Genomic DNA, 10,766 nt, shown 5'->3' with positions numbered 1-10,766 from the left:
GAAAAATTGTATTCCATATTAATGGATCAAGAAACACGTGGAGAAATGATAACTACAGAAAAACTGACAGATATGTGGAACGAGTTATTCCAAACTATTCCAGAACAATATTTAAGGAACATTTTCGGTGAATAATAATTATATCTGTTATGAAAAAAGAGAACGAGTTTTTTTCCAAATAATATAAAGCATAAATAATATGAATAATAATACACTACAGAAAAGTAGCAGTGTAAATCAGTACAAACTTATTTTTTGATCTTTTATTGGCTTTCATTACTTGAATTTCTATATTTTAGAATGTTTCCTGCAATCTTCGAAGTCGTGCTTCGAACAATTGATCCTGGATTACGTGCTGTCAATAATGCATCAGCTGGAAGAAAAACAATATCAGAAGAAAAACAATCACTCATTGTCATCTGGTTTATGGCTACACCTGATTCTTACAGGTATATTTAATATATATATATATAAAATGTTAATTAAAAACTTGCAGCATTTAATTTACATAATACATTACTGTAGAATGAGAAATGTAATGGAAAACTGTATTATTTTATTAATAAACCGGTTTTATGCAATATAACATAACAGCATTATTATATATATATATATATATACATAAGGGTGATTCAGACCACCCGTACAGCCCTTTTATTTCGGAAATAGAACATTTTAGAGAAAAATGTTTCAGACAAAAGTTGTATGGCTTCGAGGGGGACATAAGATGGTATCATTGGTTTGACCTTGAAGAGTTACTTGATGGTCACATGAAGGTCATATTCAATTTCTTAAACAGAACCTACTATTTCTCATTACATATTCTTGTAGCTTATCTCGAGAGCTTTCCAAAACACTATAATAAAATATTTTTTCATTCAGTACTTTTCGAGTTATGAGGCTCCAAAGCAGTACTTTGCAGTACTTTGACATAAAGTACAAAATATGTTGTATGTTGTTTAATTAAATTACCTTTTCACTCAAATCTCTGTAGTTATGCATGTTTAAAAACATTCGGATCATCCTACTTTTAGCGCTATCCAGGAACAACGACGTGGACGTAGTAGAATTCTGTTCCCTTTGGGGTGTTGGTTTAACGTGAGTAATCCTCTTGCCTCTCACGTGGGTGCGTGCGTGCGTGCGTGCGTGCGTGTGTGTGCGTGTGTGTGCGTGTGCGTGCGTGCGTGCGTGTGTGTGTGTGTGTGTGTGTGTGTGTGTGTGTGTGTGTGTGTGTGTGTGTGCTGTATTCAAGTAAGGTAGTGTTCAAAGTGAGCACCATTCTTTTCAATGCAAACGTCTACTCTGTTTTGAAAAGAATTGGTTGCTCGAAGAATTTCATCGCTACTTAAAGATTGAATTGCTTCTGTTATTCTGTTAATCATGTCATTTCTTGTAGTTGGGCGATCACGGTATACTATGTCTTTTATCCTTCCCCATAAATAATAATCCAGGACAGTGAGGTCCGGTGATCGAGGTGGAAAATCGATTGGACCATATTTGCCTATCCACTTATTGGAAAACATATTATTTATCACTGCACGAGCAACTCTGGATGTATGTGACGGGCATCCATCTTGTTGGAACCACATATCCAGGCGCAATTGTAGAGGTAGATTTTCTAGTAACACAGGAAGTTGTGTCTCTATCAAAGCTGCATATCTGGCGCCGTTTAAATTTTCATCAAAGAAAACAGGACCTACGACTTGATTTCCAATAATGCCGCACCAAACATTTACTTTCCAAATATGCTGGTGATCAATTTCTCTTAACCAGTGAGGATTATCGTGCGACCAATAACGACAGTTCCACGTATTGACATTACCATCGTTTTTGAATGTCGATTCGTCAGAAAATAAAATATTTTGGTGGAAAGTACGTGGTTGTTCTCTTATCCAATTACAAAATGTAAGCCGACTTTGGAAATCAGCATCATTTAAAACTTGATGAAGAGACATTCGGTAAGGGTGAATCTTGTGCTGACTGAATATTCGCTGGATACTACTATAACTGACGCCAGAATCTATTTCTCGGCGCCTCAATGAATCATGAGGGTTCAATTCAATTGTATATATATATATATACAAACTGAAATGTTTTGATTTTTGTATTGGAGATCAGTTGAAATTTTTAGAAACCTAACATTGTTTCAATGTATATATATATATATATATATATATATATATATATACACATTGATATATATATATATATATATCAATGAGAATGTAATAGAAAACTATATTTTATTAATAAATCATTTTTATGCAACCGTTTTATGCATAACAGCATTATTATTTTATGTATATATAAAAATATATCTTGCACGCACTTTTTAAAAACTAAACTAGTTAAACCTTTGAACATATATAAACATTTTTTAATAAAGTGTTAAATATAAAATGCCGCTATGGTACGAAATTGTGATGTGCGAAAACAAACGTTTTCTTATTTTCTATGTAAATCAAAGGTCCTTGATCAAAGGCACGTGTATTATGTATACACTATACGAAATTGACAATCTGTGCATGCGCGCATTAACTGCTTCAAGTCTGAGCTGTAGGCTGTAGCAGAGAGAAGCCTGAGAGCGGTCACGCTCGCGTTTTAACTGTAACGCTCAAACGTGGACATATGCGTTCCACTTGACGCTCCCAACGCTCGCGGCGTCATTCTATCTTTATTCAATATTCAGTGAGCAATAAAGACAGAATCACTTCAATCACTTCAATGTCCACGTTTGAGGCGTAACAGTTAAAACGCGAGCGTGACCGCTCTCAGGCTTCCTCTGGCTGTAGTAGCTATGCGCGCTTGATGCGGTATAGGTAGAAGGAATCTAGGGAATCTTATGTGCCACCAATGCGCGCATTAGCTAAAACGGAACGGTTTTCTATGCACTTTATGCGTTCCATGCGTGAAACGGAAGGCACCCCTAGACATTCATGTATCGTGGCTTAAGGTTATGAAGGCCATAAAATTCTAACCTGATACCCTAAAATCGTATATATCTGCTTTGACAATTTTTAAAGTTCTTATGAAAGTTCTGCAGTTGAAAGGAACAAACCAAACTAAAAGGTGCTGGGTACAGGTGATCCCTAGAACGAAAATCTATAAGCAAAGAAATAGAAAACAAAATTTTACCGAGGATGGATGACGACGCACGTACTATTTACTGCGGAAATCTGAGCGATAAAGTAACCGAGGCAATCCTCTACGAATTATTTCTGCAAGTTAGTATTTTGTAATGATCCGAGAAACAATATAATAATAACAATTAAGATGTGACAATAATCCTTTTTTTAAATTCAATTATTACATACAATTGTGTGAAAGCAAAAGTGCTGGCTGGATTTTGGAATAATATTAAATCATTTTTATATAGAGAAACATGTTATAAATATTCTAGTTATATAATTTATCATTATCTAAGCTTATTATTTTGATTTATTTATTACTGTGTTCTATAAAAGAACAAATATAAAATATTTGTAAAATTATAAAAAAAGATTTTGGAAACATTAGAATATAACTATAAAGTTTCCCTTATTAAACTAAAAACTAACTATAAAAATAAAATGTGTGTAAAATCAGTGCATCTTTGTGCTATGTTAGGGAGGTCCTGTACAAAAAGTAAGCATTCCGAAGGATCGCGATGGCAAGCAGAGAACATTTGGATTCGTCACATATAAGCATACGCACTCTGTGGAATACGCATTACGACTACTTGATGGTACAATGTTATACAATCGGCTCCTTAATATGAAACAGAGGAACTGCACTGAGTCGCAACAAGAGAAGTTACTGAATCCTGTTTGCAATGTGAATCACATGCTGGAACAGGGTCAGCAGATGATCTTGGGAAATTATCCACCGCGGATCAATGGTAACATGTTTGGTGCGAACGTTCCGCCGAACGTTTTGCCACAACTGATACAATCCGATGTAAATTCTGGCAATGACGATAGGAATTTTAGGAGAAGCCATTCTTATCATAGAGACAGAGAGAGAAATCGAGAGAAGGAGCGCGATAGAGATAGAGCCAGAAATAGAAACAGAGAAAGAAGCAGGGAACGAAATGATCATAATGAATATTACAGAGACGAGAGATCGTATTACAGAGATAACCGTTCCAATAGCTATTCTCGATATAACGACAATAGAAAAAGATGGACTTATCATTGATTGGTGGACTTTTTTGATCAACTAATTAAAGTCTCCTTTGATATTTACATTACAGAGAGAACAAGCCGATAGAATTTCCCTTCTTTTCTTTCTTTTTTTTTTGCTATACTCCATCTATATAAAAATCTTTGAGTGTATTGATATGAATTTGTTATCAATAATTATAATATATTCAGTATATATAATAAATAATAAGTACTATGTACTATATGTACTATGTACTTATAATTTTGTAATATATATGTATACACACATATATATACATGTAAAGTTATATGGACTCATAGAGGATGGGAGAATCATGCAAGCTAATATCTCAATCAATTATCAAAAATTGCTCTTATCAAAAAATAATTTTATGCATCCTAAACTGCATTATTGGTCCTAATTAAGATATTGCCAATACTTTTTTTGATATTTAAAAAAACACAGTTGCTGAGATATCGACTTGTAATATTTTATATATATCATCCAGTATTGTGTAACGATATAAGTAGACCGTATTTTAAGTAATATCTTTAAAGCACATAAGTGTGTAAATATTTACATCTGTTGATATCACATTCGTTAAGTTGCATGATGGAATTTTGTTTTCGTATATCACATTAGGAACTGTATGTTATATTAATGACTATCATTTTTAAGTGCGTTGCAAACTTGCAATCAATATCAATAATCTTGATTAATATCACAAATTTTATTTTTTTTTATTTATATCACATTTCACAGACATGAAATACATAGCAGGCATTGTATGATTTATATCGTTTCTTTATTTCTCGTACCTTTTTATCTTTAAACATACGCGCAGCTTTTTGTGCCAATGCAATCACAGCTGCATTAATATTTCCGCTTGGCAGCGACAGAAGAACCGAAGCGTCCACGACATACAAATTTTTCATGTTGTGAACTCTGCATCACAAAAATTAAAAAAAAAGAAGTGAAACGTTAGTATGAATCAGCTGCAAGATCGAGATACAATAAAATATGAATTAGCTGCAAAATCAAGATATAATAAAAGCACAAGTTTCAGTTAATTAAAAGATCAATAAATCAAACTGAAATGTTTTGATTTTTGTATTGGAGATCAGTTGAAATTTTTAGAAACCTAACATTGTTTAAGGTATACACTGTTATACACTATTATTTTACTTTCAATTAGTACTCGATATGTATTAGTTTCTAGTTTTCTAATTTTATAATTCCAAATAATTACCTAAATGATGCATCGACAACATCGCCCATGCGACATGTACCACCTGGATGGTAAGACGTTAATGTAAGATGTTGTATGTAACATTTCCAATATTCCCTGCTGGCAAATATTTCGTTTTCACAACCAGGGAAAGGATTTTCATTAAAAGACGCGCCATGAGCTCTCAAAACATCCGTCTCCAAAAGGGTCTTTATAAAGTATAAACCTATAAATATATACAAAGTATTCATATACTTTGATCATGTTAAACACATTCTTACATCCATGCAGAGACACTTATCTTATTTTTTAATGTAGTCTATTTTAGGTAATAATTTTTAATGTGTGTTTTACCTTCTATGAGAGTGTCGATGTCATTCTCATTTGACAAATATTTCGGATCAATCAGCGGCTCGTCAAAAGGATCGCCACTTCGCAGTCGTACTTCTCCCCTACTTTTAGGATGCAGTAAGATAGGCGCAATTGTCACTGTATTTTTGTATAACAGAGGAGCGAAATAGTTGCTATAGACCTAAAAGGTAATTTAAAAATTAGAATTGAGAAGTAAATTTCTAAAACAAAAAAACGTTTCATATTTTTAGCTTGACAATGTATCCATTTATAAAATGTTTTTTAGCTTCTACACATATTACTTATTAATTATGTTTGTTTTGAGTGATATATATATGCACCTCATCGGAAATTCCTATTGCTTTCTTAAGAATAAAGCCAGTGTCCCTTGATGTTCCAAGAGGTAGTACCATTAACTGCAAGTCAGGTGCTGCAGATTTATTTGTTTGTAAAGTACTGTGAAACGTTCCTACTACTTCAATTCCAGATGATGTCCATGGACCTAGTTACACAAATCAATAAATTATCTATAGTATAACAAAGTGCAAGTGTATAACGCGTGTGATAAAAATGCAGATATATTGACCGACATTCTTTATGATTATACCATTGATTTGTCTGTTACTCTTAAGCGTTTATTTAGTTATTTGATTATTCAAAGCACAAGAAAAAATAATCTATGAAAGAAGCAGTGATAATTATGTATAAATTATTAATTTTTTGCATTGTATGTGCGATATGTTGCTTTACCTTCCCCAAAAAGAAAATATTTGATGGCTGACATAGGGTTGAAGATATCGTAGACGTTCAATCCAAGGCTTGCGTTAAACATGACTAAATCAAGACCAGTTAATATATGATCCACCAAATTCTGACCAACAGGCAAATCATTGATCACACCAATCTAAATGACACAAGGATTGTTATTTGAGTTTAGAAAATAGATACATGAAGATCACTCACACCAAGATCCTCCAGGTGTTTCCTTGGCCCAATTCCAGATAACATTAACAGTTTTGGGCTCTCAATTGCGCCAGCACTTAGAACAACTGCTTTCTTCGCCATTGCTGTATATTTATTATTGAATTTAACAAATTCAATCCCCTCAGCTTTATCCATATTCACTAGTATCTTTAATAGTAATTAACTATTTGTTATATCCTGTTATATTAATCCTTATCACTGAAGATACGAAAATTGTCTTTTGAGTGAACTTACTTTGCTAGCGCGTGCGTGAGTAAGTACGGTCAAAGTATGAGTCGGTTTTTGACATAAAACTTTGTCCGAACTCCATCTTCTGCCATTTTCCATTGTCAGTTGAACCTTCATGAAACCTGAAGAATAAATATCGTAAGCATAAAATCACAAAAGCAACGTTTACTATGAAACAGATACCTGTATCCAGTTCTGAATTCATATCGCCGACATTATAATTCAATTCCTTCAGTGCCTTCAGAATTATATCAGCCAAGTCAGAATTCCATCTCAATTCACTGATACTCACAGATTCATCATTCTCTGCAACTGACTCTGTGAATGCACTCAGCATGAGGAAAAATTTACATACATTTAGATATATTCAAGCTTCAAAAAAACAATCATTTCATACTCATCTAAAAAAATTAATGCAAACTAAAATATTTAATGTTAAATTATATATAAATGTTACACACCAATAAAATCTGGAAACCATTTCTCATAATCCAGTTTGTGTCCTAATACATAAGCCATATAATTTAAGCGGCTCGTGCCTCCAAGAACTTTGCCTCTAGGCCATCTGCTTTGCTACAAACATCTTCGTGATAATACTACTATCAGATTTCTTTGTACATCTACAAAAATGTACTCACATTATTGATCAAACCTTTGCATGCGTATTGCTGAGGAACAGTGATGTATTGCCAATCATAAGTGGTTCTCTGAATGACCGGTGCTAAGAGCGGTATGTCAAGAAAAGGTGGTGCAGCACCTCCTGCTTCCAATAGCAGTACACTGTCTCCATCCTCTGCTAGACGTGCTGCTAGAATTGCACCAGCGCTACCAGCACCAACTGAAATAATTGAAGCACCAATTGAATAAAATAGAAATATAAAATAAGCAATATTATGGCTACTAAAATAGATAAGCTGGCACAAGTGGTAAATCGGTTTTGATTAATTCAAAGGCCAAATAAATTAATTAACTACACAAATTACTAAATTATGTTTTACTTAACAGCATTTGTGTTTTATATTCAAGAATGTTTTTCATTATCGAGATTAAAACGTTGCTTTTATTCTTCCACTTGTTCCTCCTTAATGTACAATTAATAAATATACTCACCAACAATATAATCATATTGCTGCATATCTCGAACACCATTGAACAACCATTGAAAATACACATCCAACATATATGCAAAATTAATATAAAAAACAAATATTGTCGTTATCTTGCAGAGGAGCACGAATATTGATTTCATAAAAATTAGCATTTTGCTGCTGTTTCTTTGTTATTGGTTTCTTATTACTTCTACAATGTGGCATAACTTCAAGATAACACATTTTTACTATATGCTACAAAGTAGTTTAGAAGCAATTAACATGCTTTTTTAATTTATGATAACAAACATCCTTCAGCATCATGCACGTGCATAGCACGTTAGTATTTAAGCCTTGTGTCCACGATGCTAGAAATCGGTCCGAGATCTCGATCATGGAAAAGCTGCAAGTTGATTGGCCACACATCTCTTGGATCGAGATCTCGTAACGATTTCAAGCATCATGGACACAAGGCTTTATGCAAGGGTAACGTACTCCGTCCAGCTATTTGTTACTTCTATGGATAAAATAATAGTAAAAAGAAATTACGCGTCAAATTACGTAATGTGCTCGTGCGTTATCGTTTGTTTGGACATTCTATCGCGACACGCACGACACGCATTTGTTCCAAATACCTATTCTGTCGTAAATATTTAGTAGGAATATGACAGCGTATGCTTGACTTGAAGATCATCGTAAACCTTTTCTACCCGCATATTTAGAGAAAATAGGTTAGTTTCTTAATACTGATTGTACCGTTTGTCTCTTCTTCAAGATGGATTCTTTGCAGATAATTTTAAGCGTAAATAAGTTTACTCACAATGACTAAACGGTAAAAGTTGTTTTTCGATTAAAGGATACTTGAAAAATGTTCAGATCATGAATAAGTTTATCATACGCGAACCATGATTGAGGTTATGTCTGCGTCAATAAATGCAAAATGGTTAAAATGTGATGAGTTTTGCAGGTATACGTTCGAACACGAATGTCTTACAATCGAGCTGGAGGGTATCCTTAAAAGATAAAGAAGAAGAAGAGGTAAAACGGACTAAAACATAGGGATCATGACATCGGCGATCGAAGTTCTGGCCAAGCAGGCAATGAAAACGTTCGGCGATCGCAGGAACGTCGGTTACAAGCTCTGCCAGAAGAACTTCGACAAACTGTGGAACTTGATAAACAAAATAACCGCCGAGGACGTGAAGCTCGACAAAAACGTTCTCGATTATGTGAGCCGGCAGCCAACACCTATGTGCGTGATGGACATCCTGGAGAACAAGGATATAACAATCGCGATTTTTATCTTGAAACATGGTGTCACGATGCCCATGCATGATCACCCGGGAATGCATGGTTTGCTGAAGGTGAAATAAATTTCAATAAATAATAAAATAAACCAAAATGCAATGTTTAAAATGTATAAATTGTTTAAATATAGGTAATCAGTGGTATGGTAGAATTGAATAGTTATAGTCTAAAGACAAGGAGCGATCATATAGCCAAAGCAAATGAGGAGATTGTGGCATTCAGGCATCGACCGGTCTTTCTTGACCACGATTCGCCTGCTTGTATTCTTACGCCGTCAGAAAAGAATCTACATCAGATTTCGTGCCTCGAGGGTCCAGCAGCTTTCTTAGACATACTCAGCCCGCCCTACGACGTTGACGAGTTCGGTAGAGGACCAAGGCCGTGCACATTTTTCAAGATTGTCAAATCCAAGTTGTGTACGGAATCAGGGGATGTGATCGAAGAGGTTCAGTTGTCGGTCATGGAAAACCTACCAGACTTTTCCTCTTCGAGTCTCGAGTACATCGGACCTCCGTTGAAGGATTATTCTGGTTGAAAGAACTTTTTCTTACAATTTATCAACCTGATTTTTAATATCTTTTCTGCACATATGTAAACATGAGTTTCACTCGCGTGCGGCGATGCACTACAAACTTAAGTTTTATCAACACATCACTAAAGTAACTGCTTCTGCTAATCACTAAAGCAAGGAAAATCGACAATTCCATTGTGAACTCTTAGTTTATAAGTGAAGACTGTACATTTTGTTACATACCAATTTAGCTATTATTTATTTTCATTATGATGTTAAACATTATTGCATAAAAATGTTTTATTCTTTGAAAAAAATATACCTTTTGTATATTAAAAGTAATATATTCCTTATATTTAGCGTTTTGATTTTCCACATATTGGTTAATCAAAATTAAAACATAAACAATATTGGACATAAAAAGATAACTAATTAGTGTAAAACAGAGATTACTGAATTTTTATTAAATATATATTGTATAATAAGATATCTAATATACTAAAGTATAATAAAAAATTTATATAATATATTAAATATTCAATTTTCTTGATACATAGTACAAAGAAAAGTTCTTGCGAAAACGGGTAAATTGTATAGTTTAAATATCAAAGATTAAAATAATCGCTCAAGATAAATGTTAATAAATTGTTAGGATCATTGTGATTTTATGCAAACAATATGTATATGTTGTATTACTTTCAGTAAAATCGTTATATATATAAAATTTAAATAAATTATCAATTGGAGAAATTATCTGTTATCTTTTTAGATTTCTCCTTGTTTCTCATAATTTATGTACTTAAAATATATGTAATACTATTAAATTATAAGTATTTTCTAAGGCCAGATTGTACTTAATTAGGTTGATCATCTTTGCATTGTAACAAATTATTTAATAAATATATTTGTGTGAATGACATAAAAG

At 33.4% G+C, this 10,766-nt stretch overlaps 4 protein-coding genes across 6 annotated transcripts; 2 read left to right on the top strand and 2 right to left on the bottom strand.

Annotated features, from left to right (window-relative positions):
- Positions 1-248: 248 nt before the first annotated feature.
- LOC105282371 lies at positions 249-1,970 on the bottom strand. Of its 2 annotated transcripts, none has more exons than XM_026971171.1 (2): positions 973-1,970; positions 249-856 (listed from the first exon to the last, which is right to left on the bottom strand). In XM_026971171.1, the coding sequence occupies exon 1, from the start codon at positions 1,953-1,955 to the stop codon at positions 1,248-1,250; it is 708 nt and encodes a 235-aa protein (XP_026826972.1). In that variant the 5' UTR covers positions 1,956-1,970; the 3' UTR covers positions 249-856; positions 973-1,247. The 2 variants fall into 2 exon arrangements, with proteins under 2 accessions (XP_026826972.1, XP_026826973.1); XM_026971172.1 differs by having other exon boundaries at positions 249-373.
- A 941-nt stretch (positions 1,971-2,911) lies between these two features.
- LOC105282376 (RNA-binding protein 7) lies at positions 2,912-4,938 on the top strand. The gene is made up of 2 exons (XM_011344292.3): positions 2,912-3,224; positions 3,607-4,938. The coding sequence occupies exons 1-2, from the start codon at positions 3,141-3,143 to the stop codon at positions 4,174-4,176; spliced, it is 654 nt and encodes a 217-aa protein (XP_011342594.1). The 5' UTR covers positions 2,912-3,140; the 3' UTR covers positions 4,177-4,938.
- Positions 4,859-8,433, bottom strand: LOC105282375 (glucose dehydrogenase [FAD, quinone]). Of its 2 annotated transcripts, XM_011344290.3 has the most exons (11): positions 8,045-8,433; positions 7,573-7,772; positions 7,396-7,507; positions 7,118-7,252; positions 6,941-7,056; positions 6,686-6,853; positions 6,473-6,626; positions 6,064-6,224; positions 5,726-5,903; positions 5,393-5,597; positions 4,859-5,088 (listed from the first exon to the last, which is right to left on the bottom strand). In XM_011344290.3, the coding sequence occupies exons 1-11, from the start codon at positions 8,193-8,195 to the stop codon at positions 4,893-4,895; spliced, it is 1,776 nt and encodes a 591-aa protein (XP_011342592.1). In that variant the 5' UTR covers positions 8,196-8,433; the 3' UTR covers positions 4,859-4,892. The 2 variants fall into 2 exon arrangements, with proteins under 2 accessions (XP_011342592.1, XP_011342593.1); XM_011344291.3 differs by lacking the exon at positions 8,045-8,433 and having other exon boundaries at positions 7,587-7,766.
- Positions 8,434-8,535: 102 nt separating this feature from the next.
- On the top strand, positions 8,536-10,760 carry LOC105282374 (2-aminoethanethiol dioxygenase). The gene is made up of 3 exons (XM_011344289.3): positions 8,536-8,753; positions 8,990-9,386; positions 9,461-10,760. Exons 2-3 carry the CDS (start codon positions 9,087-9,089, stop codon positions 9,863-9,865), a joined length of 705 nt encoding a protein of 234 aa, XP_011342591.1. The 5' UTR covers positions 8,536-8,753; positions 8,990-9,086; the 3' UTR covers positions 9,866-10,760.
- The last annotated feature ends 6 nt before the right edge of the window (positions 10,761-10,766 follow it).

This window comes from Ooceraea biroi, chromosome 7 (genome assembly GCF_003672135.1).
Source record: "Ooceraea biroi isolate clonal line C1 chromosome 7, Obir_v5.4, whole genome shotgun sequence".
Taxonomy (NCBI): domain Eukaryota; kingdom Metazoa; phylum Arthropoda; class Insecta; order Hymenoptera; family Formicidae; genus Ooceraea; species Ooceraea biroi.
The sequence above is the reverse complement of the archived record's forward strand: the minus strand, read 5'-3'. Positions and strand labels throughout refer to the sequence as shown.

Excerpts from the sequence above, each read along its gene's own strand:
- LOC105282371 (XM_026971171.1), bottom strand. The coding sequence starts at position 1,955 with ATGTCTCTTCATCAAGTTTTAAATGATGCTGATTTCCAAAGTCGGCTT.
- LOC105282376 (XM_011344292.3), top strand. The coding sequence starts at position 3,141 with ATGGATGACGACGCACGTACTATTTACTGCGGAAATCTGAGCGATAAA. Across the intron at positions 3,225-3,606 it reads TCTACGAATTATTTCTGCAA|GGAGGTCCTGTACAAAAAGT; the intron begins GTTAGTATTTTG and ends GTGCTATGTTAG.
- LOC105282375 (XM_011344290.3), bottom strand. The coding sequence starts at position 8,195 with ATGCTAATTTTTATGAAATCAATATTCGTGCTCCTCTGCAAGATAACG. Across the intron at positions 7,057-7,117 it reads GAATTCAGAACTGGATACAG|GTTTCATGAAGGTTCAACTG; the intron begins GTATCTGTTTCA and ends TTTATTCTTCAG. Across the intron at positions 6,854-6,940 it reads CTCACGCACGCGCTAGCAAA|ATACTAGTGAATATGGATAA; the intron begins GTAAGTTCACTC and ends TTACTATTAAAG.
- LOC105282374 (XM_011344289.3), top strand. The coding sequence starts at position 9,087 with ATGACATCGGCGATCGAAGTTCTGGCCAAGCAGGCAATGAAAACGTTC. Across the intron at positions 9,387-9,460 it reads GAATGCATGGTTTGCTGAAG|GTAATCAGTGGTATGGTAGA; the intron begins GTGAAATAAATT and ends GTTTAAATATAG.